Genomic DNA, 27,891 nt, shown 5'->3' with positions numbered 1-27,891 from the left:
TGTAAGAAAGAAGAACAACAGAATTAGGTATCCTTTATTAAACCTCCCTATGTTCCAGCACTGTGTACAGTATCTCAATTCATTCTCACAACAACTCTGTGAGGTCAGTGCTATTACTATCTCCATTTTTACAAACGAGGAAGCTTTGGCTCAGAAAGTAACATAGCTCTTGCCTTTTGTGTCTGGTCTTCCCTCTTTCTATGGTAGTGGAGAAAGGAGGGTTTGAATCAGGCAGACCTGATTTCTGTTAGTTGATTAATGACCCTGGCATGTTACTAAACTTCACCCTGCCCCCAACCTCTAATTTCCGTCTCTTATTTCTTTCTTTCTTTCTTTTTTTTTTTTAGTGTATTTTATTGATTTCAGAGAGGAAGGGAGAGGGGGAGAGAGATAGAAACATCAATGATGAGAGAAAATCATTGATTGGCTGCCTCCTGCACGCCCCCTACTAGGGATGGAGCCTGCAACCTGGGCATGTGCCCTTGACTGAAATCGAACCTGGGACCCTTCAGTCCGCAGGCTGACGCTCTACCTACTGAGCCACACTAGCTAGGGCTCCACTTCTTATTTCTTTTGGAACATGAAAATAATAAAACTTTTGCATAAGACTGTGAAAATTAAATGCTAGCATAAATAAATCCCAATACTTGTTAGGTGCTCAGTAAACATACTCTCTTTCTTTACCTCACTCACCTGTAGCCTCCCTTTCCAAACAATGGAATGTTTTTAAATGAAGCTTCCTTATTGGAATAGTAACTTTATAAAATGTTTATGGCCCTGGGCTTTTATTATTCCTGATGCCATTTAGTCTTGTGCCTGTTTGTTCCTCTTATGTTTCTCCTTCGTAAAGTCAGTCAACACAGTAAACCTCACTCGCACAGATGGGAAGTGGAGGTTCACCAGCACTCAGGAAACCAACAAGAGGCTCAAAACTCCCCGAGAATCTTGATTTCTTCAGAGAAAATGAGATAGATTAAAAAGTATGCCTGCTATTGGCATACTGTTTGTTCACTAATGAGGCACACAATATGTTTATGATCGTATCTTTTTAAAGTCCCATTTCTGCATTTTTAACCATCCCATGCACTCAGTCTTAAAAGGGGTAATTTCACAATACTCTGTGACTAGTATGTCGATTAAAGTTATTGATGATAGCTCGACTGATGTGGCTCAGTGGTTGAGCATCGACCTATGAACCAGGAGGTCACAGTTCAATTCCTGGTCAAGGCGTATGCCCAGGTTGCAGGCTCGATCCCCAGTGTGGGGCATGCAGGAGGCAGCTGATCAATGATTCTCATTCATCATTGCTCGCTCTCTCTCTCTCTCTCTCTCTCTCTCTCTCTCCATCTCTCCCTCCCTTCATCCCTCCCTCTCCCTTTTTCTCTGAAGTCAATAAAAATATATACTTTTAAAAAATTATTTTTGATTATTTACATTATCTGTAAGGTACAAGGGGTTAACTCATCTCTCTTTTTCAAAAGCTACATTATTGCTGATGGAACAGTTGAGTGAGCTGTATGTTCATCTCGGGTGTATCTATATATACAATCTGAATTTTGTTAAAAATTTTCCTCTTTTATTTGAACTCATGGAGTTTTCTTTCAGACAGTCTATACTTTTTCATTTGTCACTGGCCTTATATAGCCCCTTAATATTTCTCACTTTTAATTTTCTTTCATTTATTATGAATCAATTAAGTAAAACAGGCTGATGAAGAACCAATCACTAGATAGCCCAATGCTCCTATTCCACTTGGGTAGCTTGGAGGGCTGCCTTCCAGTTTGGGTGTCTCCACGCTGGAGACTCCACATGGCTGCGGGTTGTTCAGGCACATCCTTGTGAGAGTCCATGTAGTAAATCACAGGTTTGGGGTTGTTCTCGCTGTCCCTGCTTTTTGCCATGACTAGACGGCTGTGGAATTTAGAATATGTGTAAGCAAATATGATATCCTGGCATAAAAATACTAAATCACTTCTTGAATATTTGTCAGCTTTTAAACACTCCACATAGAAGAAGGAGCTTATTTCCATATTTCAGAGAAGAACACACTGAGGAGAAAATGAATTTCTTAGTCCTACGTTGCCATTGCATTTTAGACAGGCAGTGAAAGGCAAAGGGATTTTAAAAAAACAAAAACAAAAGACAATTAGGCGCATTGACCCTGTTGCCAAAGGAAAAACTGGAATTCTCAGTTCTTTTATTACATTGAATTAGGGAAAGGAGTGTGCTATAAAACCCATAGGCATTGAGAAGCCCAAACTGAAAGCAAACAAGAAATTGGGATTCAGGTGAGTCCCCCACGTGCAGTCAGCCTGCATTTATTCTACACGCAGTCTGTATGTGCAAACTCAGCTGCCCTATAAAAGTTGTTTGTAACCCCCAAGTCAATACTTGTGGTGCTTTCGTGGTCCCTGCAGACATACACAAGATGCTGGAAAATGGAAGTCCCCCACACACATTCCAGGCTGAGGTCGGAAAAGGCGGCGCTCCGCCTCCCTGTCTCAGCTCTCCTGCCATAAATAGGGTGCCTCCAGCGGTCTGTTTGATGCCACACTTTCTCATTTTTGTGTTTTTTGTTGGTGATTCCCCGGTTACGATGGTCCCCAAGTGCCATGTTGAATTGCTGCCTAGTGCTCCGCAGTGCAGGAAGGCTGAGATGTGCCTTCTGGAGAACATACGTGTGTCCGCTGAGCTTTGCTCAGGCATGAGTGACGGTACTGTTGGCCGCAAGGTCCATGCTAATGAATTGAAAATGTCTATAAAATAGGATGACTTTCAACAGAAACACACCAAACAAAATCAGTTGGCCAAAATGTCATTCCCCCCCTCCCCCCCAAGAGTTCATAGGACGCTAACCCTGTATCTCTTCTGGGAGCGATGGTTAGTGTTTGCCAATTCACTGTTCATGGGGTCTTCATAGCACATCACTGCTGTGAGAAGGAGAATGAACTGTACTTTCTTGAGGCCAGGTAGGAGGAATTGCAGAAAAGTTAGTGCCACCGTCATCGAGGCAGCCGGCAAGGATGGCAGTATGGCCAGAGAGGTCCCCACACTTCTGCGCTGTGTTCTGTGAGGAAGGGTGGCAACTACACCTAGGGAGGGAGGTGTAGTCTAGGAAATGGTGTTATTGATCTGTCATCGCAGCAGGAAGTGAGCGATTGATTCTCACAGGGGATGCCTAGTGAGCTGGCACTGTTTTATGCAGAGCAAATGTTCCCAGAGGGTGAGGTTTATAGCAGCATCCTGCAGGAGTCCTGGAGGGGCCCTGGCTAAAGTATGACAAGCTGCTTCGCATGACGGAGTGGACGATAGGTTTCATAGCAACGGTTCCCTTGCTCTTACTCGGGACAGCTGGCACTGGTCATTACACTGCTGCTTCTTAAGCTTGTGTCCGAGTACATGACACAAGAGAAAAGGGCAGGCTATCCCAGACTGTTAAACGGTATAGGTGGAGTGGGGCTGTTGTTAAGGTACAATTATTATTTTTGAGCTCTATCCTATTACAGCAATCCAGATTACAGCAATCTGAGGACTCTGTTGAGGTTACATGAGAGAAAGACGCATCCTGTTTCTTGTAGATAAAAAAATTATAAGCTTTATAGTCTAACCAATCATTTCTTTTTTGTTTTTTAAATGTATTTTTATTTATTTCAGACAGGAAGGTCTGAAATAAATTTAAATATATATATATATATATTTTTAATTTCAGAGAAAAATATTTCAGAAAAAAATAAGAGAGAGAGAGAGAGAGAGAGAGAGAGAGAGAGAGAGAGAGGGAGGGAGGGAGAGAAACGTCAATGATGAGAGAGAATCATTGATTGGGGGCCTCCTGCACACCCCACACTGGGTATTGAGCCCACAATCTGTCCTTGTGCCCTGACCAGTAATCAAACCATCACCTCCTGGTTCATAGGTCAACACTCAACCACTGAGCCATGCCAGCCGGGCTGACCAATCATTTCTGATAAGAAGACTACAAGAAATTTAGCAAGCAGTTGTTTTTTTAAAAACCCAAATTAGGTTCCATACCTTTATAGCTATTTACAATAGTCTTTTCTCTGCACGATAAAATGTTTGGGGTTTTTACTAATCATGGTTATATATAAGACTTTCAAACGTTGATTTTGTAAAGTTCCGAAATTTGGGAGCTTCTTTAGAAGTCATGGGCCGTAAACTCCGTGGCTCGACTTATTGCCTAGAAGAGAAGGAACCTCTAGTTGTGTTGGGAGGAAAGAAACAAACCCCAGGAAACATGGATGGCTAAGGGTGGGCAATTCCGAAGCTTCCTTTCCAGCTATTAGAGATGAGAAAGAGTAGAAACCATCTTTCTATGTTGGAGCAGTTGCTAAATATGTCCTCATGTCCACGTTTCTGACATCTAGCCCTTATGGTACCCACCAGCTTGGATCGCCTGCTGCTGTTGGCTAGCTTCTGATGTGCTAGCTGGAGAATATTCCACTGGGAATAGATCAAATTGTGGAGTATTAATCATATGGGCTGGGTTTTCTTTCTCTGTCTCTTTGTAGCCGAGATTGGGGATTTTGATGAAGCATCGGACAGAGAACACTTAGCAAAAAATAAGTACATACCTCAGCAAGACGCACTAGAAGACAAAATTGTGGAATTTCACCATAGCCACGTGTAAGTCTATTCGTTGTTTTACGTTTCCGTGTACCTGTTTCTCTCCATCCTTCCCACATACATGGGTGGAAATATGCAAAGGGTGAGGGAGAAGAACCCAGAGGCTCATGAGATTGCTATGACTCACCCAGGAGTCTCTGAAACGCAGGTTTACCCACTCAAAAGCAGTGCTCCGGGCTTCCTGGCCTTTTTTTTTTTAACTGTGAGACCAGATTAACGCTAGAATTTTAGGACAACCCATGCTTTGGAATAAAAGGGAGAGTATACAGCCAATTAAAAGGAGATTGGGAAATTGACATGGTATTCTAGGGACAAAGTGAGAATATTGTGAAAATCTAGAACCTTTGTACCATCTCCAGATTGGTTTTTTGTTTGGACCAGTGAAACATTTTCAAAGGAGTCTCTGTGCCTTTTGTTTGTGTTGTTGTTTTAAGGAGGGCGCTTGGGTACTGATGATAATGTGAGAGAATGGTGCCTTGAGCTTTGTTTGCAAGTTAAGGTCTATTGTGAGTGACTAAAAACGTGTTTTAACACGATGGTGTTTTGCTTTTATGTGACCTTAAAGGGAACTCTTTGAGATTCAAAAAAAATTGGTCCAAGCTTGAGAGAGATTTTTGGAGTTTTGTGTTACACCAGCAATAGCGCTTTTGTTCTAGCTGCTGGACTTTGGGTTATAATGAATGGGAGGTTGGGTGTCATCTGATCGGGTAGCCCCATTGTTTGTGATGAAATGCCTTTTTATTTCCCGAGAGAAGCTCCTTAATCTCAAATTAATAGACACAGGGAATTCAAATCTCCTGGCCTTTCTCTGTCAATTTTGTTCTGTCAGTGGACAAACACCCGCAGAATCGGATTTCCAGCTCCTGGAGATTGCCCGGAAGCTGGAGATGTACGGGATCCGGTTGCACCCGGCGAAGGACAGGGAAGGTACCAAGATCAACCTGGCTGTTGCGAACACAGGAATTCTCGTGTTTCAGGTAAGAGCGTTTAGAACACACTCAGTTCCCTTGTGATGAGAGATAAGGGTTGGCCTTCCTCTTTGGTTCCATGCTGGGTGGTCCATGCTAAGACCTCTGGTAGTTATTTTTAGGTGGACAGGGAAAACTAACCTAATCTCAGGGCTCCTGCTTCTTTCCAACCACTCAGCTTCCAGATCCATTTCACTGGTGGGGGAATTTACTGTTACAAATTTGTTTGCATTTGCTCACTTTGTTGGATCACAGAAATCAGTATCTCTCGGTGGACCTGTGCTTGGAACATGTGTAATGGGACCAAGATTTTAGACTCCACAATAACCTTTTGCACAATTGTACATGATAGTCATGTGATGCTTTTTTTAAAAAAACTTAATTTGGATTTTGCATAATCTTTTTTCTGATTTCATTTTTACCTAACTTGAAAAGTGTAGTATCTATTATACTTGTAAGCTAGAGCAGTTTCATAAGTTTATGAAAGCCATAATCTGTACTGCAGTAATTTTGCAACAAAACGCATACCTCCCTTGGGTGGATCCTACTTGTGTTTTCCTAAGGACATACGATTCTCTGCCCTCTGAGGTGTGCTCTTTCCTGATCACACTGCTAATGTACTGTTTTATTGATTGATGCTTCTCTTTCTCTTAAAAGCTTTATTGATATAATTCTTTTTTAATATATTGATATTTTACAGAGAGAAGGGTTAGGAATAAAGAGTTAGAACCATCAGTGAGAGAGAAACATTGATCAGCTGCCTCCTGCACACCCCCTACTGGGGATGTGCCCGCAACCAAAGTACATGCCCTTGACCAGAATCGAACCTGGGACCCATCAGTCTGTAGGCTGACGCTCTATCCACTGAGCCAAACCAGTTTGGGCTACTGACATAATTCTTGACATGCAATTAAATGCACATCTCTAACAAGTGCCCTTTGATTAGTTCTTCTATATGTATATCATGTGAACCCACCAATGAAATCAAGACAACAAACATATTCACCAAACTCCCCGCCCCCATTTTCTCAAGGCTTTTCTTTTAAACACACGTAGGTAATCTGTGCTTTGACTTCACATGGGGGTTGAGAAAGTGTCTGCCTTTCTCATGCAATAGGGTCAGATGTCACCCAGTGTTGAAGGTGTAAATGGGTACATGACCTACAACTTTTTTGAGCTCTGCCAGGTTTGGTTACATTTCCCCCCTTCGCATTTTACCCAAATAGCCTACGATCCTCTGCTCCTCTATTGGATGTTTCTGATGGATCCTAAGGACCACAGACCTGTGTCCTGAAAAAGGAGGTCAGGTGGGATTCACATGGGGTCACAGGGAGTGACGTGTTGAGAGCAGTGTGGTGTGTGAGGAGGTAATTCCTCCTCACAGTTTGGACCTGCAAAAATAACCTAGGCATACCTGATCAGGAAAACGACAACACACTAAGTATAGTTTTCAGTACTGCCATTAATTTCAAAATGAAAACCCGTAAACATTTCTAAAAGTTAGAGAGGGGAGGAAAGAAGTGCCTCACGGTTGTATTAATTAGCATTGATTGTGTTTGATGCAATCTAAATATTGAGACTTCCTTGGTAATTTAATCATGTTCGAAGACTGTGTGTTGGCACTAATCTGCTTGTTGGTACCTAATTGCTCCATTCTTAACCAGCTTAAATAAATGGCCCTGGTGGAGGAATTCCATTTTTAATTGAGATGATAGGTCAGATGGAGCTGGGGTCTGGCCACTGCCCCCTGTTTCTCCACCGCGTCCCACCTTGCTGTATCAAAGATGAGGGTGTGTGAGTCCTTCCCCGAGACCACTCTGGAAGGCGGGGCCTCCCCTCTCAGGCCCTGATTGTGCTGTTGGAAGCCTGTGGTCACAGGAGCCAGGCCAGGTGGACAAAGCGGTGATTGTTGACCTGCAGTGTTGCATCTGTGGATGTGAACCACTGCTGGCTCAGACCCATGCTCGGGGATCTCATTCTGCCACATTCACAGTGTGATTTGGGCCAAATTAAAATAATATCCATGCTGCAGATTCCATATCTATAAAAAGAAGAAAAGAAAGCCACCTCATTGGGATTTGTGTAAGGTTTGATATGATCTGTCAAGTCCTCAGGCCTGAGTGCCTGGCACTCTGTAAGTAATGATTGCTAATTATGGTGGTGGTTGTCATGGTTTTTATTTTTATTTATCTTTTTTTTTTTTTGTATCATTCCCATGGCCGGCCTCTTTCCTCCCTGGAGGCAGACTGAGTTGGAATGCCAGCTCATGTAATTAGTGAGAAATCACGATCCAGGAGCCAGCATCACCCCACAGCTGCACTTCTGTGACTTCTCCAGCGAAATGCTTTCTTCCTGAGCCACCCAGCATCAGCCCCCCGGGAAATCCCCCTTAACCAATGCACCAACTCTCGTGTTGCCTATTGTGCATTTCCTGACTCACTGGCTGATACTTTTCCTCTCAGGGCTTCACAAAGATCAATGCCTTCAACTGGGCCAAGGTGCGGAAGCTGAGCTTCAAGAGGAAGCGCTTTCTCATCAAGCTCCGCCCTGATGCGAATGTAAGTGGCTCCCAGGAAAGAGGGGGAGACCCTCGGACCCTTGGGATGGAGGGGACCAAGGGAGGGCACAGGCTGAAACTGGCAGACAGCCACTCCGGAGACGGAGTGTCTGTGCAGAGAGATGCATTCAAATACTCGGTCATGCCACAGCTGTCACTGTCAGAAGACAGAAGGTAAAGGAGAGCTGGCACAGATGTGGAGAGGGTCCCTACCTGTGCAGACACCAGCAGCCCCTCCTGACAACCCGAGGTCTGCTGTGGCTGTGTCTCCAGCCTCCGGCCCCCCCGAGACACTCTCCGCGTTCTGCCGTGTCCCCGGCACATCCCGGCCCACACGGCAGCGGCCCCCACCTCTTGGGGCCCTGCTGCTGCTGTCCCAAACCTCAGACGGTGTGTTCTCATGAGCTAACCATGTCCACGTCCCGCAGACCCTGCAGATGGCGCTCACACTGGGACTGGGTCAGAGAGAGAGAAACAGCCGGAAATGGCTCTGGAGGAGATGGATAATATACCTCTGATGTCCCCAGCTGGTACTCCGAGTGCTTTTTCCCATGGAAAAAAGATTATAAATGGGTGGTGAGGCCCACAGTGCAGCTACAGTATGGATTAAATAAGGCTTTTATGGCCTGACCTCGGAAGCAGACACCCATTTATAAGTCGTTTTCCGTGGGAAAATGCAATTTGAGTTCCATAAGGCCGACTTGCCCATGAAAAATGACAGCCCAACGCGTTTGTAAGTTGGGGCTGCGCTGCCCAGAACTGTGAGATCCTCCCCCCGCCCCCTTCCCCAAATAGCTGGAACGGCTGGGACATTCAGGGTCTGTGGTAACTTTTGTTTATATAATGCGGCCACTTAAATTAGGAGCATTCCGTCTGGGAATAGAAAATTGCCATATCCCCTTTCCAGAATCAAAAGACATGCATTTTTTTCAGCCTTGAGCGATACGTTTGTGCTCCAGAAAAAAGAAAAAAAAAACTGTTCATTTCCTCTGTGGTCCCTGGGGCCACCTGGAGGCTCAAGCATATGATTTTGGGGAGAGAAGAGACTTAAGACCAATGTTGAACATTGGCATGAATCATGAGGGGGGGGGGGGGGGGAATTTGTGCTCCACTTATTTTATGGAGGCAAAACGGGAATCTCAGTGCTTGTATTTTTTTTATTTTTTTAAGAAGGAAATGTAAGCCAAGCACACACACTTTATTTATGAATTTTGTCAAAAGCACCCCTGGTTTCTGTTAGTTTCTCTAAGGAAGTCTGTGGGGAAGAAAAGGGTTGAATGGTATAACTGTATTGTATCATTAGGAGCAGCTATATTTTGCTAAATATGTGAATTTATGGTCATGCTCTAATAAAACATACAGCTGAAGTTTTATGGGACTCGTTTGTTTTCTGTCCATTTTCTCATTTTTCAACCCAGTGTCTGTGGGAAATGGAAAAAAAAAAACACAAAAAACCAAAGTGGTGTTTTCTCTTTCCAGAGCTCGTACCAGGACACCTTGGAATTCCTCATGGCCAGCCGCGATTTTTGCAAGTCCTTCTGGAAAATCTGTGTTGAACATCACGCGTTTTTTAGACTTTTTGAAGAGCCCAAACCAAAGCCAAAGCCTGTTCTTTTCAGTCGAGGGTCATCATTTCGGTTCAGGTAAGGATTCGGCTGCGGACCTCTCCGCCGGCCATGCGAACATCTCCCCCCAAGACATTCCTCCTGCCGTGGCCTTTCGCAGCCGCTGTGCCCTTCAGCGGGGAGACAAGGTCAAGTCGGTCCCTGAGAGCCAGGGGGGAGGGGTTGGCTCGGTCATCCCAGTAGGCCCCGTGGCAGATCCTTGCTGTGTGCTGTGTGAATGTCAGGCGTGAGGCAGGCTACCAGGCCACAGTAAACTCTGAACGGGCCTCTAATTCAGAAAGTCCTTCCTTTCTCTATAGAATAAGGTAACCAGACGTCCCGCTCTTGGCAGGACAGTCCTGATTTTTAACAATTTGTCCCGCATCCCTTTTTTAAAATGCCGCGGGACAAATTGTTAAAAATCGGGACGTCTGGTCACCTTACTCTAGAAGCAAGCGTCTTGTTAACATTTGATGCAGCTAGACTTGCTCATTGTCGGCTCACTTTTTCACTCTTTCTTTCAACACGTCCAACGCCCACTGCACGTCAAGTATGCTGCTAGCCATTGGGGATGTAGGGAGGACAGAACTACCCCTGCCTCTACAGAGCATACAGACTCAGGATGCCCCCTAATAACCAAGCATAAAATCAAGTGGTTTAGTTCATTGAACCTTTTATTTTTTTTTTAGTTTAAAGGGAAACATCAAGAGGCAGAATAGACACAAAAACACGGTTTTCCTTAGTCTGCTTTCACTGCTGTCTAGCTGGGAAATCCCACCTGCCGCATGTTGTGGGAGGAGGGGAGGGAGGATGGTGGAGTGGCGTGTTGTGTGCTTCAATGAGAACGCCTTGCTGTCTTCCCCCTCCTCCCGTGGTCTTCGTTTTAGCGGCCGGACTCAGAAGCAGGTTCTCGACTACGTTAAAGAAGGAGGACATAAGAAAGTGCAGTTTGAAAGGTAAGAGGAACTTCCATGCTGCGTCGGTACCAGAGGAGTCAAGTCCTCTCCAGGTAACAGTGCAACCGCTGCTAGATGTCTCTGCACCCCGGCGAGGTGAGTTAGACAGTGGCTGCTTCACAGTCGCCTCGGCCGGTGAAGTGTGAGGCAGGCTCCTGGGAGGGCCCAGGGTGCTTCCTCCATGGGAAGCAGAGGGGAAGAGAATGGACTGAGAGGACCAGGGAGGAAGAAGAGGGAGAAGCCAACAGAGGGGAGGGAGGCAAGAGGAACAGGAAATTATGGTGGGGATAACTTACTCCTTGGTGAGTCCTTAACTATTTGGAGGGTTGAATTGAAAGTATTTTTTATGAACTTTTTCATTAAATCAAGTTTGGAGGAGAAGAAACAGGATTTATCATCGCTGTCGTTAGCCAGTGTTTATTGCTCTTATGATGTCCCGGGCCATGTTCCAAGTTCTTCAGATGTATTTACTCGTAGTCTTCATACCCATGCTGTGAGGTCCATGCTGTCTTAGTCTCTTATTTTAAAAATATATCTTATTGATTTTTCACAGAGAGGAAGGGAGAGGGATAGAGAGCTAGAAACACTGATGAGAGAGAAACATCGATCAACTGCCTCCTGCACACTTGATTGAAGGCACTTGGTATGTGCTTTCAACCAAGGTACGTGCCCTTATCCGGAATCGAACTTGGGCCTCTTGAGTCTGCAGGCTGATGCTCTATCCACTGAGCCAAACCGGTTAAGGCATTAGTCTCCTTTTAAAGGTGGGGCACTACAGCTCAAAGAGGTTGGGTGACTAGCCCCGGTCTCTGAGCTGCTCTGCCTCCCAGGGCGGGAGACGCAGGGAACCCAGAGGGACTAAGACCCAAGGGTCTTAGGTGTGCGTGATGGTGCTCCCAGGACTGTTCATGACATGCTTTTTCCATTTGAATACATTTAAAAATTACAATAAAGTACACAGACTACGGCCAACACCCATATTCTTATTACTACTTAGAATTAACATTTTAACAGACCTATTTCTGGAGTGCTTTTTCTTCTTTTACCTGTAGCTATTGTTACAGATGTTACAGATGTGCCTTTCTTACCTGCAACCTTCTTATTTCCCTTCTTTCCTCCCCAGGAGACACCTGGCTAATTCATGTCACTTCTGTTACCCATCTGTGTGCATCCAGAAAGAATACATAGACTAGCTCTGGAGTGTGTGTGTGTGTGTGTGTGTGTGTATGTGTGTAAGTGGTATCACACTGTGCAAATTCTGCATCTTTTTAAATGCTTCCCCGATTTGGGATCTTTTTATGTGTTTCCTGGTTTTGAGGGCATTACCTTTTATTTACTTGATTCCCTGTTGGTAAACATTCGGGCTGTCTGGTGTTTTGCTTTTGCAGAAGCAAACCTACTGTGGTCAGGTGTATTTCTCCTGGTGCAGGTCTGGGCCGTTTCTCCCTCCCAGAAATGTAATGTTGAGTGGGTTATTTGCATGCTCACCTTGAAGGAACAAGCCCCATGCTTTTCTTGGCCAATCCACCATTCATCTTTCGAGGGTCATAGAAGAAGTGGCCCAGTTCTTTCTCTGGTCCAGAATTAATTTGGATTATTTTGAAAGAAGGCTGGATGCACATTGAAATTTCACGTTTCTATGTTTCTATAGTTTCACACATTTGAGTACCTGAAAGTTCCTAATGCTTGTTCACTGGGGAGGAAGGGATGGACAGAAGAAGGAAGGGAACAGATGAGGAGTGGCATTAGAGCCAATTCCCTCTACTGTTGAGTCTGTAATTCACTCTCAGGGCCATTATTCTCTGAACTTAACACCGTGGAAGGGTTAACCAATGAGTAATAATTGTCTCTGTTGTAGAACTGATCTAGGAAATCACTACCCCAAAAGTACGAGTTGATTTCATATTGTGAGATCATAGCTTGCAATTCAGAGCCTATGTCTTTCTCCCACCCCCACCCCCCTCCCATTGCTAGGACCCCAACCGGCTGTACCCCTCAAACGGGAGCAGGGGATTGCTGAGAACTCTCTCAAGGTTTATATAATCTTGGAACCTACAAGAGTTAATGGGAAAGGAGACTGGGCCTGCTCCCAGGGGAGCATTTATATCGCCTGCTTTTGGTGATTTCATTTTTGAGGAAGTGCCTAATGCTGTTATTTCTCATTAAGAAAAAATACAAATGCGCGCGCGCACACACACAAAAACAAACAAACAAACAAAAAACTCGCCTAACTTGAGCTGTCTTATGTGTTTTCTCCAAGGAAACACAGCAAGATTCACTCCATCCGAAGCCTTGCTATGCAGCCCACGGAGCCTAATTCGGAAGTGCCAAAACAAGTGAGTACTGGTGCTAGACTGTTCGAGCTCTCCCTCACGGACTTCCCCTACCGGGGTCTGTTTGGTAGCATGCTTTCGAGTTCCACATCCTTCGCCTGTGCGGGTGACTGCTAGAGGCGAGTCCAGCTGTGTGCCCTGACCTTGGGGACACAGGCTGGGCTCCGTGGCTGGAGCGTGCTTTTTCAGCTGACTCCCCACCTCCCCCCCCCCGCTCTCTCCATGAGACACTCGCTCTGTTGGCCTGAACCCACAGTGGGTAGAGGCTTCCACGGGAGTCGGGAGAGCAGAGCCCACCCTTCAGCCGACGGGGACGCTTGTGTGAAGGGATGGGGACCTGATTTGCAACCAACAGGCATAGGTGCCCTCTTGTGCCGAGGGCAGAACCTCTCGCTGGCACTGGCCCCGGCGGGGGTGAGATCCCAGGGCTCGCGTTACAGGGCAGTGGCCACAGTTGGCAGCAGGAGACATTATCGCTCTTGCTCTGAGGGCGGGGAGAGCTCGTTTTCCCTGGAGCTGGTCTCTGGGTGGATTTTCAGGGTTTTCTCTACAGGAGAATAAGAACTTTGTTGGGAAAGACACGAAGGAGATTTCATTGTGCGATCCAAAGAGAGCCCTCGGCCTGCTCATTCTAGTCTTAGAAGCACAAACAAAGCCGCTTTTTGTCACTTGTCTGAAATCTGTGTCAGCTCCCAACTGGGGTCCACGAAGGGTGTTCTTCTTGTCCCGGATCTCACTTCTCCAGACACCCCTCTGGCCTGGGGGGCTCCTTTTCCCACAGGTGATTTGGGACTGGGGAGTCCCAGAGAGCGGAGACACTGCCCACCTGGTGCTGCTGGGGACCCCACACTGCCAGCTCCTGCACTCTGAAAGAACTCTCCGGACACTGACAAAGGCACTCAGGTGTGCCCGCTGCTTGTCAGACCTCTGTCCTAACATATAGGAATCTCTTTCACGTCCCACATGGAAAGAGTTCCAAGGACGTGAAAGAGATTCCTATTCAGGGTTCGGGTTCTGGAGAAGGGCCGCACACAAATGAAAGGACCTGAGACTTGAAGAAATTCAATTTGGCGATATCGGGGGCCAGGCAGTGGGAGAACTACTCCTGCTCTGGCCCTGCCGTCCCCTTTTATTGAGGCTTTGGGGAAAACATCTCAGGCAACATAAACAGAATTTACATGTAGCCCTTAGCCAGGAAATAACAGAAGCTTTCACAGGACAAACAAGGTGGAGGCTGCTTCAGCTAACAATGTCTCAACTAGAGAGGGTGAGTGGTTAGAGCAATTAAGGTTGTTGACCAGCCTTCCTGGCTTCCTGTCCACATCTCTCTGTTAGTGAAACTGATTGGTTTCCGGCACTAACACCCGGGAGGCGGGCCTTCATTTGGTGATACTGGCAGGCTGCCCAAAGCTTATGGAGATACAATTCAGTGAGGCTGGATCTTTCTCTCCAGCTCTGGTGTAACGGTCTGCCTCTTCTTTCCGATCTTCTCACCCTTATCCTTTCTCCCTCCCCCACACCCTCCCTCCCAGGCTCAGCAGAGGGCCAGCCTCACTCCTGGTGAAGGTGCTGAATCCCCAGGCAGCCAGAGCTGCCAGCAAGCAAAGGAACGGAAAGTGTCCACCGAGGAGTGCGGGCCGCGCCAGAGCCCCGCTCTGCAGAAGAGCCCGGCGGGTCACCAGCGGGCCGGTGTGGCCGTGGAGGCGGCGGCGGCGGTGGCGGAGGAAGAGGAGGAGGTCGCCAAGGACAGGACCCAGCAGAGTAAACCTCAGCCCCCGCAGCCAAGCACAGGTCCAGCATCCAGGGCTGCTCGAGGCAGCAGCACTTCTATTCCTTTCATTGACTGCAGTGATGTAGATAGCGAATACGACCTGCTCAGGGAACAGACGTCCCGGTCACGGTCCCAAACAAATGACAACTATGAGGGTGATTTGACCAGTGGTGTGTATCTGCTCTCTGGGGAGGAGAGGCGGGGAGACGCGAGGGGCAGGGCTTCCCCTCGCTCGGGGAAGTCCTCCCGGCCTCCTTCCAGAGAATTCCTGGATGACGATTCCGCAGACATCACCTTTGACATGAGCGGGAGCCCCAGACTCCCGAGGCATAGCTCCCTGATAGATGAGATGTTCAGGGGCTGCGGCGGCCGCAGCCCCCTGGCCACGCCGTTGTCTCCCAGCAGCAGAAGTTCAAGTCCAGATCTGAGTTGGGATAGGACCGGGTCTCAAGGCTATGTTTCCGAAAACGGGCACGGCCCTCGGGAGGGAAGTGTGGGGGAAGACGCTCTCCCGGGCCAGGGTCCTCGTGATGAAAACGGCTCCCCCGCCTCCCAGAGGCCGTACTTACGCAACCTCCCCAGTAGATACAACAAGTCGGAGACAAACCCGCTCATCCTGAGCCAGGTGGCATCCATCCCCGAGGCCCTGGACAGGCTTGATGGCCACGGGAAGAGCGAGCCGGCCGGCCTGGCTGGTTCGGAAGGTAGAATGCTGGCAAATGGGACCCCTCTCCTGGGTCCCGCCCCCAGGGTGCCCGGGATGCAGCTGGGCTGTGCCAGCGCCGTGGCAGACCCCCTGGCCCCCCTGCAGCTGACCGAGGGCTCCACCAGCAGCGGGACTGAATCCAGCGATTCAGACTCGGGGGCGGTGAGCCCCTGGAGCCAGCCCCTGGTGTTTGGGAACCCCGCGGTGCTGGGCTCCCCTTCCCCGCGGAGAAGTAAGAAGGCCGTGGGTGGCCTGCATCTGAGCGAGGAGCAGGAGGAGGAGGATGAGTGAGGAGACCAGAAGGCGTGCATTTACGTGTCAGGAGCTGGGAGTCATGAGGCCAGGGTTTCCTGCAGACCCTCTGTGCTAGTGACTCGTTCATTCGTGATCCACATTTGTTAGAGGACGTTTTGGGCAGGCACATGTTTGGATAGGGCAACACCTGACTTCTAAAATCTTCCAGAGAGACAGAACTTCACACGGTGGCTTGCTTTCCCAAAAAAGGTGACCAAGATAAAGAGCAGGTCATCATGACACGGCACCGGGAGTTTGTCGATCTTTCTGGGCGGGGGCTAGAAAGAAAGACTCCGTAGGAAGCTGATCGTGCATATGGCGCATGTGGAACGTTTTCTATAAATGCTTAATTTTGTGTGCAGATCATCCTTCTGTTTTCGGAGCGTCATCGAGATCCAGAAAGGTGTTGGTTTTACTCCTCCCCACCCCCTTTCTTTAAAAGGAGGGCAGGTTTTCGATGCCTCCCAAAGTCAGGAATTGACAAAATTCGAGGCCAAATGTAAGTCGATTGTTAGTGGAGATTCAGTGTCGGTGAAACCTTAGTCAAGAGTAATGAACATTATAATGGGAAGAATTTGGAGTTATTTGTTCTTTCTAAACTTATATAAAATGATATAAAGGTTGTCAAATCCTCAAACGATAATTTACATGGGGCTGTTGTTTTGATTTTGGATTTGCGTTGTGGGTGAATAGTTATGTTTTGTTTGTTTTTTGTTTTTTTAAATATATTTTATTAATTTTTTACAGAGAAGAAGAGAGAGGGATAGAGAGTTAGAAACATCGATGAGAGAGAAACATCGATCAGCTGCCTCTTGCACACCCCCTACTGGGGATGTGCCCGCAACCAAGGTACATGCCCTTGACCGGAATCAAACCCGGGACCTTTCAGTCTGCAGTCCGACGCTCTATCCACTGAGCCAAACCAGTTTCTGCAATAGTTATGTTTTAAGAAGCTGTAACTCTGGCTGTCGGAACCTCTTGGTGAAACATAGAAATGCTGTTGAGTGATGGACGATGCAGGAGACAGGAAAGCCTTGCAATGGGCATTTGTCCCCAGGAGGCGAGCACACGGAATGCCTGCCTTCGCCTTGTGCACAACACAGAGAAGGAGCGTTTCCCAGAGCCGTGGTCCTTGGTTTTCATGCCACTGGTTTTCATGCACGTTCTCAACTGTCCACTCTTGTGAACAGTGAGAGTCTTGGGAAGTGACTCCTGATGTTTCTCTGTGAGAAGTCTGATTTCTCTTTAAATCTTAAGCCAGTGCCTTTCGCTAGCAGACCTGCAATTTAGATAAGAGAGGCTGGTTTTTAACTTGCATTATATTATATATTTTAAAATTAGTGATGCCTGGGCCCTGACCCTGGACATTTTTATTTAATTGGTCTGGAGGGCCACGTGAGCCCCCAAGGCCAAGGGTCACTTTTCAGCCAGATACAATTGCCTTCTAGAATCTAGTTTAAAAGATTAGCTGAATTTTGAGCTTGCTGGCAGAGTAAGAAGAGTATCACAAATGATTTTTTTTTTTTAATGCCTGTTCTTTAGTACTTTTCAGTCTTTGGTATTTTTTCTATAAAGGTGAATCGTAGAATCAGATTTTTACAATAGATTCTAAGTAACTACAGAATTATTGAAAAAAGTTTTAGAATGCTAAGTCCCTGATGTGCCACCATGCCAGTGGCCTTGCTAAACGCATTATGTGACTCTCGCAGAGAAGAGGCTGAGCCTGTTTGGGAAACTGAGTAGAATTTGGCAGCAGCACATCACCAGTAGAAGGACTGCCTGGCTTTGTGGTTCACAGTCATCGTCTGTCCACCTGAATGTCAAGAAGCTGGTTTTTAGGATTCTGAGAACTTAATTCATTTGTATACAAACTTTTGTTTTAACCTCCTGATCATTTGATTCAATGCATGATTGATGAATCAAATTGATTATTGGATAGTTTGAAAGATGTTCATTGAAGTAGTCTTTTTATGTCTTACTTTAGATTTATATACCTAACAGAGTCACAGAATTTTAAAACTGGAAGGGACCTTAGAGATCACCTAGGACAAGCCTTCTGACCAGGCTAGGAGACTTCACCTGGTCGTACTAGTGAGTGACAAAGCTAGAACCCTGTTCCTAGACTTCAGCTTTTTTACTGTAAGTGACCGCTTCCTGCAGTAGGACCTTTGTGAGTCAATATTTTAATTTTTGAGACTCTCGTATGGATTAATAAATAAAGTCATATAGAGACCAGGAATCATGTAGACTTAGGCAATTGTAGTTCGTACTAGGTAGGAAGGACTCCTGCTTTCTATACCATAGTGTTTTTGCAGTTATGACATGTTTTTGCATATTCTGTTTTAGACTTAGAAAAAGATATCAATTTACTGTATAAAAAAATCTAATCAAATGTGAGTTACACAGGGTCACATTTGCAATCCTGTGGTTTATTTGTGAATGTGATTTGTCCAAGTGAGTTTTCTCTTTACCTCTAATTATACAGCAGTCTGATAATGAAATGTGAATGAGTAATAATATTAACTTACCCAGCCTGTGATGTGAAACATCAAATGTAAACCTCCAAAGCAAAACAGGCTCCAGTAATTTGTTTTGCTTTTTTCCTTAAAGAAGTGAGTTTAAAAGCAGCTGGTCAACAGTGGAGCACTCAGTTCTATACCTAATAGATTGTCCACTTTCAGGGCTGTTCGTAGAATTTCCCTTGTGTTGGTGTGGTACCAGCCAAGCAACTCATTTCCGGCCTCTTGGCCAGTATTTATGAAAACAACAATCCTGGTGTGATTAACGGTGCTTAAAAGGGAGGGAGTGTAGTTCAAAAGCCACATACCCTGAAGTGCTGGGAATATTCACTAATTGCCTCTGGAGGAGCTGGCCCTGCACGAATTGATTCCAAGCGTTGGTGGGAGAGTAAACGCCGCCATTCTTTGAGCCCGGCAGAGCCAGTTTGTAGAGGTGGCGTGGTATCTCACTGTGCATAGATCGAGGAAAGCCAACTGCCTCCACCATCTCACCTTCCACGCCCTGACCTTTTGCACAACTCTTCCCTGGCCTCTGGAATCTCACCGTGTGGCTTACGGAGGTGTGCACAGGCATAAAGTTGAAGTAAGAGTGGGGGAAGATCAGAGAGGGACTTGAGCAATGTGAAGAATAGACAACAGATTAGAAGCCTGTGAATTCTTTCAGATTTCCAGAGGGTTTTCCAAGACAACATATAGTGAAGAGGTCTCCGGAATCAGCAGGGAACCCAGGTCTTCAATAAGGGCTACTCTAGGAAATGATATCATGAAGGCCTTGAATGGGAGACAATTTGGTAGAAACAAATCCCCAAGCCACTCAGGCCTACTCCAGGGCCTCCTTATATAAATATCTTCGGTTAGGTAGTATTTCAAAATATGTGAATTGTAGACCCTTTTGTGGTTGGTTTTGTTGCTGCTTGTTCAGGGCAAAATAAAAATGCAAGTAATCATCTTAGCATGGAGAAATGCATTTAATGAGTTCCAGAATCTAAAATGATTTGCTCCAGCTCTTTTTAACAGTCATCTGTATTCCATTGCCGATATTTTATTAGACAGGCATTTAATTAAAGGAAGTCTGTAGGCCAGATTCTTCCCCACATATGTGATTCATATTTGGGAATTTCTCACAGATTTATCTCACCAAATTGCCATGTGGCCTGCACTTAAAATGTGGATAACTCTGATTTTATTCTTAAGAACTTCTTTGAAGATTCAAGCCACACAATGCTAAAAATAGCGAGGCCTGCAAAACTAAAATACAGCGTGAGTCTCATGAAATTTCCACCCAGTGTACAAAATCCAAGCTGTCCTCAACTGAGGCAGACACTCAACTTGCATTATTAGCCCTGGATTCATTTGGATTGTGGTTGCCAAACAGTTTCTGAAAGAAGAAAAAGATGAAAACAGTAAACTGCCCTTTTAACTTGTATTTAAAATGTTGGGAATGCACATATCTATAACATCCGTGTTCACATGCTTTTAATCAGCTTTACCCCACTTAACGTGTTATTCCATATTTCAACACAGATTGGATTTGGTGCCGGTGTAGCCATTAGTGAGTCATTGGGCTACCGGCAGGCCCACCCTTCAATTAAGAAACCTGGGCCCCCCCTCATCGTTAGGTTTATTTTGAGTCGATTTGCTTCTGTCTCCATCACCCTTCTCTGCCCAGGCCCTTATTCTTGTTAGCCAGGGTTTACGAGATCGCAGAGCTGCCTTCCCAGGAAAGGCCCTTTTTCTTAGATCTTCTCTGTTGTGTATAAACATCCCTCTTCTGACAGTGCTGAGCTCAGTTACCCTAAGGCTGGCCTACCTCTAGTTAAGTCTGTTTTAATTTCTTTTCTTTTTTTTTTTAAATATATTTTTATTGATTTTTTACAGAGAAAAAAAGAGAGGGATAGAGAGTTAGAAACATCGATGAGAGAGAGCCATTGATCAGCTGCCTCTTGCATACCCCCTACTGGGGATATGCCCGCAACCAAGGTACATGCCCTTGACCGGAATCGAACCCGGGACCTTTCAGTCCGCAGGCCGATGCTCTATCCACTGAGCCAAACCGGTTTCGGCGTCTGTTTTAATTTCTGCAGATTTTACAAATCAAACTGAAAAGGAGTCACTCTGTGCAATAGCGCAAGTCTCCTTGAACCTAAAAGAGGTGGACATTGTAAAGTAACCCATTGCAGGTAGCTCTCCGATGAGGTTGACATTCAGCCACCTTAGCCGAGTCCATAAGATCCGATGGCAGGAAGGTACTGGTGAGCGGCCTTCTACCACCAGTAAGTGATTAAGGAACTCGACTCTGGCGACATTAAAGAATTTATTGGTGCTGTGTTTTCCTTGTTAGTTTAATCCCATCTGTTTCTGTTTAGTTGAGTGAAATTTAATACAGGAAAACAGGGTCCCTAGTGTACGTGTGTGCATACCTCTAACACTGGTTGCTGGTGTTTAAAACATAGCCATGACTTTCAGATCAAAATAAGCATGCCACTTAATATAGCAGTTTTCTTGTTATGAAAAAATAATAGTGAAAGCAGAAAATATAAATATGCATGATGATTGGCCTAGTGTTGTAGGCATCAAAGTGGCCTGGTTGCCACCTGTTTAGATGCACACTAAAAAAGAGCCACTTACTGTTTTCTTGGGTTGTAACCTAGAGATTTTCAAGTATTTTCCCTGTGAAGAAAAGTTGCACATGCCGATTTGTATGCCCTGTAAATATTGGAGAGGAGGTGGGTAGAGTCTTTTATTATTATTATTTTTTAAAGTTCTTCATAAAATAGCATTTAGCTGCAAAAATCATAGAAGAAACTTAATAGCGCAAGTAACATTTTCTTTTTCTTTTCTAGTGAGAGCAAGTAGACACCTGGTGGAAGCTAGGGGAGAATGAGGAAATCTTTCCCTGAAAGCTTTCCAGATTGAATAGCTTCTGATTTGTTCAGGTCATCTCACTGTGAATTGACTGAATGATGCAGATCCGCAGCTTAGCCTAGAAACTGCCTTCAGGATCTTCTTGGCCTCTGGCATATGGTTATAACTTGCAGTGGAAGGTAGCTCATTTGTGTCTTCATGTGGGCCCCAGATCAGATTACTCTGATATGTCTTGGGGTGGTTTTATGTTAGACAGCAGAGAGGATTAAAAACCAACTGTTGACATGGGCTGTCGGCAGGGTTGATGCCGTTCATGCAATTATGGAAATGGTACTGGAAGATACTTGACTTTCTCCTGGGCCAGGTGCAACGATTTCAGAATATTGAAGAGTAGAAGTCACTGCAAAATGCAGCACAAACCAAGGGCACGAAGGAAGGAAGGGAAAGTGTGTGTGTGTGTGTGTGTGTGTGTGTGTGTGTGTGTAGCAAAAAACATGAATTGGAGATGGAGGTGATACTGGGGTGTGTGGACACCATCCTCCTGCTTTATTATAAATTTGGGTTCTTAACTGGCTCTCAACCAGGACACAAGTAGAAGGGTCATTTTGGAGCCTGCGATGGTGTGGACGTAGGTCTGTCATTACTCCTGTTTGAGCTTTCTGGCTCATGAAACTGGGCTAACAACTGCTTTTTCCTGGGCCTCAAAGTTCCTTTGTAAGAATTAAGTCATTTGTCAACTCTTCCTGCAGTGGAATGTAGAAAGACCAAAGAGGACATGTTTTCCTTAGTCAAGAACACACATCTGCTGCTCTCTCTCCACGCACCTAAATGACAGATGGATTCCATCCCTTACGCTCACCCCCTTTCTGCCTGGAAAGTTGCCACAAAAACCTAACTAACCAAATCTCACCAGCTTGGGCTATATTATTAATCCAACTCCCTTCTGTTCTCTCTGTGTGTGTATTTAATACTAGAGATGAAATATTTTATTAAAATGTTCTAATACACCAAATTAATTTTAAAATAGAAAAGGCTGGGGACTTCATTCTCATTTTTGTCATTTGTTTAATAAATTGGAGACATTTTTCTGTTGTACATTGTATGCACTGTTTTGTCAGCATGTACCTATCTAAGAGAGGAAGCTTTTTTTCGACATTCTGTCTTGATCCTCAAAGCATGGTATGCCTTCTGTTCCCTGCATTATTGGAGCACTGTCTGATGTCTTTTTGGTTGTTTTTTTTTGCTTTGTTTTTCCACTGCTGAATACCGATTTGTATTTGGAATACCTGTTTCCTCCAGTGATCCTGCTCACTCAACGGCAAGCGTTAGCGCTGACTCAGGCTGTTGGTCATCCGGGTGCCATCTCTCACTAAGGGGAGGGGAGGGGAGGAGAGCGGAAGGTGAAGAGACTTCACTTTTCTGATTTCACCCGCTGATGAGCCTGAACTTTGTCCTGTGAGTGCACAGGGGTGGGGAGCCCTTGGAAGTGAGCAGAATCACTGTGGATGGGGGAGAGGGCCCAAGGAAACAGAGAGCATCTGTGACCGTAGCCTGCATCGGGGAGCTCAGACAGCTAACCAGAGATGGGCTTCGGACTTTGAATGGGACCTCTATTCAAATGGGAATAGAGAAGTGGACATCGTTCATGTCTGTAACAGAACTTAGTTGTGTGTTTGCTTTGGTTGCGGGGGGTGGGGGTGGGGAGGTGGGTGGGGATGTAGAGAAGACCTCACTGAGCTCAGCCCCCATTGGCTTCTCAATGGCCAATATGCCGTTTTCAGTTCTGAAATGTACCCCCAATGTAGGCTCTCACAGATACTGTCTGGTTTCGTCTCCTCCCCATGGCCTAAGGGTGCACTGTCTCGATAAAGCATGGATCTACACTCCTGGGGAGGCTGCTGGCCTCTCAGTAACAGTGCGCTTGGTGGTTCTCTCAGCATGGAAGGCCAAACTCATGTAACAGTGTATGCACGATATTAATATTTCTTGTTTATCTGAACTGAAGAGGCTTTTACTTGTCCTAACAGGTATCTCGCTGTAAACACTGTCAATTGTAACTGTTCTTTCCCACTGATGCCTGATGCTTTGTCCTGAGTACAAGATGATATTTTTCATTGGTACGAAGCACCATGTCCGAACACTGCCACCCCCACGTTTCAACCAAGGAGAATTCTCCTTTATCTCTTCCCCATCCGTAAGAATATGCTAGTGCACCTGCTGTCATGTTTCCGGCGGTAGCATTGCTCTCTTTCTTTTTCTGCCAGTTGCACCACTGTTGCTTTTCTGAATTGCTTGAGGAATGGCGAAGGTGATGTTTAGCTGCTTGTAAAACTTTTCTTAAAGGAACTTGGTCTGAAAAGCACGTATATATACATTACCCTCCACAGCCTAAAGTATCAGGAAGAGGACACTACCACTGTGATTGGTAATCCTGTGCCCTGGTTTTTCTTATGGAACCTTATCATGTCAAGAAAACTTGGTCAGATTTTTTTCCACATAGCCCGTTGGGGTGGGACCCAGCTTATTTATCAGACTAGAGTGAATCCTGCCCATTCTAGAGACTGCCCATTATTCAACACAATACTGACCTTTCTTTGATAACTGGCTTTCCAATGCAGACAGTCTCCAGAGAGAGTTCGTTGTATTTTCTTTTAGAGGGAGATTATAATTTAAAAAGAGCCTTTTAAAAAAATAGATGAAAACCTCCACCTGCATTTCCTGTATGTGCCTTTGGAGCATATTCTGGGTATAGAGCAAGAAAAATCTCTTATATTTTGGGACCAAGTAACAGGAAACAAATCATGAGAAGTGAGTGGACTCTAAAAGCTTGCCAAATAAAGGTGTTTATATGAGGGAATATGGAAGAATGAGCATAGATACTTTTAAAATCGTTATTCTTTTTAAATATTTCAAAAGAGGGCTTGAGAAAGCAATCAGTATTCACATTTTCTTCAATATTCTCATTCTCAAATATTTAAATATTGTTGAACAAATCTGCAGATTATTATTTTTTAAATTATTGTCAGGTTTTCTAGTGTCCTCCCTTATCAGGAAAAATGACACTTATCCCATTTAAAAAACGGAGATTACCAGTTTACGGCCAGTTTAACACACTGCAGCATTAGGTATCATTAAGAACTAGAAAATGCCCTGCCCTCAGACTTGTGTGAGTTTGTCCTGAAGCCTTGAGTACAGTTGGAGGCAGTGGATGGGCCTAGACAGCTTGTGCCTGATCCCACAGTGGGAACCCAGGTGGGCCTTGGCTTGCTGATCAGAAACTGTTCCCCTGTTTATGTGTCACCGGTGAAGAGCTGGTCCTGAGAGGCTGCAGCGTCAGCTTCCCCAGAGCAGACAGGAGAGAAGAATGATGAATGTGTTTTTCTTTAAAAAGATGGAGAAGCGAAGCCAGTTTCTGGGCTGGGCGATAAGTGGAAATCCATAAGTATAGCAGTGCTAATCTGAAGTTCTCATTGTTTGTGCCATGAGAATGTGTGCATTTAGAAGAGTTTTAGAAAGTCTGTACCAGAAATGCTTCCCTGGAGGGCGATATTCATGAAGGCATTTCCAGTTCCTGGGGTGACGTACACTCAGCCCTCTTGATACAGATGAATGGCAGGGAGGAGGACGTGGGGCAGGGGCAGGAGAATAGGGGGGAGGGGTGGGGAGAGGTGTAAATCATTATCAAAGAGGTGAAGGATTTGAGAGCTATTAACTAAAAAGATAACCGAATGCTTAAAAAAAAATGCCGGGCAATTTCTAGAAATAGGAAATATAGTTTGTAAAAAAGAATCAGAAGCTTTTACACCTTTAGGATCTGTCTGACCTTTTTCTAATCTCTTCAAACTTCTTTTCACCTATTGCCTTAATACCCAGGTGCTTTCTGGAAAGGTCCCCCCTCACTTTATTTACCCAGAGGCCCTGGCTGAAAGAAATTCCTTTGTTGTCAATTTGTCACTGAGGGGATAAAAGACCATTCCCAAGGGTTAATAAGTTCGCAGAGTAGGAATGAGCAATGTCAGTCACAATTTCTCTTTGCCCAGGGCTATGCCTTCAGAGCGGGTGGCAGGCTGCATGATGGGAGCAGGTTGTGTACGTCTAGCGGACTCATTTTATCTAACCACGCAACTGTGCTGGCTTGCTTTGGAAAATGGGCTACTTCGATGAAAATGGCTTACATGTAGGTCTAATAGCTGTCACCTTAGACTCAGCTCTTCCCTCTTAAGATGGGCCCAGTGTGAGCACCGGTTAGCACCGTGTTTATCACCTGTTGGTGCCACATCAGAAGAGAATTTCAATGACTCCTTAAGCTGCCATATTCTACTGAATACCCTCGTCATTCTACTACATTAGTTGCTGAGTGGTAAATGAATTACACATTTCTGTTTGGACCACGTCACCTATACATTTCAAAGCCTCGAGTAGATGATTCTTCCCCAAGGATGCAGCTCAAGCGAGCAAAATCGCACTGGAGAGTGTTAGGCCTTTCCCTGCCTCAGCATTGCTGGTAGATTCCCAGAACAGGCTTTTGTCCTCGCTGGCTTATTGGTCTAACAGTGTACACTCGTCACCCTGCCTTTCTTAGGCCTCAACAAACCAGTTGTAGCAGCTGCTCCAGCCGTGGAAATGGGCCACCCGAATTCAGCCGGTAGTAACACGTATCTTGGGGCTGTCTGGGTGAAGGAGGCAGGCTTCCCCCAACTACCTGGGCCTGACCCGGGGCTGTCCCCTCCTCAGCCTAGGAACACAGGTTGTTGTGACACTTGTGTTCAGTGTCGTTTTCTGAGCCCTGTCTCCGATGTGGTCCGTTGGGAATTCTCCTAGACGGCTGTCCTTGAAACGGGTCCTGCCTTCTTGACAGGTGGCGTCTGTCCTGAAGCCCTCGTCTGTTCGCTCATGCTTCCAGCGGCTCAGTCCGCTGAAGAGCAGCGTCCCAGGGGGGTGCACCAGGGCGACAGCTTTTGACCTTTGGAGAGTGGAAGTGCTTGTACTCGAGCGTGATCACCCTTATTTTCTCCCTCACAATGTGGCACCGGGTCTTTTATCTGCTGCTGGAAGCTGTCCAGGGCCTAATTGGTACTGTTTCTCTCCTCCCCCCTCCTCTTCAAGCTAGCCTTCTAACTGCTTTTTCTTCTTGGCTCCAACTCTTTCAATGACAAGGGGAATGCTTTCTCTGTTCCACGCCCCTGCAAATGCAAAGCCCAGCGCCTTCTCACTTAACACTGCCTCACCTGATCTCGCGCACAGCGTGAGAGCTGAAGGTAAGCCCCCGAATTCTACCAGACGATGGCTGGTGGACAAAAAAACGTGACTCACCAACAGCAACTCACAAATGCATGGACTGTTTTCATCTCCAGACAGACTGCCAGAATTTCTCTTTTCTAATTCCTATTTGTAGCGATAACATTTTAATTTTTGTGATTCAAGAAAGAAAAGAAAAAAAAATAGTATAGTACCGTGAAGCAATTGCAGTTCTCATTGTTGTCACTATTTCTATTTCACGAATTTCAATTCTTTCTAAATCATTGTATTCGGTTGTGCACTGGTGTCAATAAAATTGGCATTTGTGAAGCAATTTCTGGCCTTTTTTCTCCGGGTTTCACTGGGTCTGGTGGTGTGTGGGGTGACGGGGTCTTTGTCTAACACCAGGACTTCATTTCAATGATTGCAAAATAAAATGCAAGGATTTCAATGCAGGGGTTTTTTTTTTCAATGGGAACTTCCTGATTCTGCTTTTCCTCATGTTTTCTAATCTTGTTCTTCAGAGAGCATTGTACTGACCAGTAGGCAGTGGGCAGGATGCATGCTTTTTTCGTTGTTTTTCTGGGTGTGGTGGCTTCTCACCCATGTGTCGGTGACACAGCTAGCTGATCACCCTGGGACTGGGCGGGGGCTGGTGGTGGTTTCTCCATGGTTGGCTCAGACTGGGATCAAGTTCACTACCCTACTTCATTCTAGCCTGTCCTATTTTATAACTTCAAAATGGATATGACATTCAGAGGGAGAGGATAGATGTAAAAAAATAAAAATAAATTTTAAAAAAGCTTGGGGGAGGGGGATTACGCCCAGAAAATGGCACTTCACGGTTTTCTTCAAGATCCTTGATAGCGTGAGGCGTAACAATGAACTGAAACTGCATGTTGGAAAATGGAGAAATCATTTACATTGTCTTTCCTTATAATGGCAACAGGCAAGACTGCTGGCTGCTTTAACTCTGTTTGCCCTCATACTAGTTCTAGTAAATCCACATTAGGTAAGAACACAGAGGTTAGAGGTACGTGTGAAACATCCTGTTTAGCTTCCATGGTTTGAGGGGTTGATCATTGCAAGATTCTGTTGGCAAGGAGTTTCCTGTACGCGTCATCTCCTTTGGCTGGCGCACAGTGGATAATTACACACTTCTGCATTGTTTCATATGGCCTCCTTTTCAGAGCAATCATTAATCACCTGTCACTTTTTTGACTTATAAAAGGGTCTTGGGATAATGTAATGACCTCCGGCTTTGCATTTTTAAGCGACCACCTTGGCGTGTAAATGTGATGCTAGTGTTTCTGTCCCAAACAGTGAGAGAGACATGGAGTGCCACCACCAGGTATACCGAGCTTGTGTCTGTTCTCTGTCGACGGGGGAGGTAGCTGCTTTACCTTTCTTTAGTGGTGGCCCTTTGCTACGAGATGTAG

General features: G+C 45.6%; 1 protein-coding gene across 2 annotated transcripts in view; it reads left to right on the top strand.

The window, feature by feature from the left end:
* FARP1 (FERM, ARH/RhoGEF and pleckstrin domain protein 1) overlaps positions 1-27,891 on the top strand; it is a 276,447-nt gene that overhangs the window by 206,721 nt on the left and 41,835 nt on the right. For both annotated transcript variants that reach the window (XM_084880262.1, XM_084880263.1), the window contains 7 exons: positions 4,527-4,641; positions 5,471-5,618; positions 8,072-8,167; positions 9,646-9,809; positions 10,658-10,726; positions 12,987-13,062; positions 14,592-14,850. In XM_084880262.1, the coding sequence (XP_084736388.1) occupies positions 4,527-4,641; positions 5,471-5,618; positions 8,072-8,167; positions 9,646-9,809; positions 10,658-10,726; positions 12,987-13,062; positions 14,592-14,850 (927 nt within the window). The remainder of the gene's footprint in view (positions 1-4,526; positions 4,642-5,470; positions 5,619-8,071; positions 8,168-9,645; positions 9,810-10,657; positions 10,727-12,986; positions 13,063-14,591; positions 14,851-27,891) is intronic.

The sequence above is a fragment of the Pipistrellus hanaki genome (genome assembly GCF_964339955.1).
Source record: "Pipistrellus hanaki genome assembly, chromosome: 3".
NCBI classification, from domain to species: domain Eukaryota; kingdom Metazoa; phylum Chordata; class Mammalia; order Chiroptera; family Vespertilionidae; genus Pipistrellus; species Pipistrellus hanaki.
Note: the sequence above shows the minus strand (reverse complement) of the source record. Positions and strands in the feature narration are given on the sequence as shown.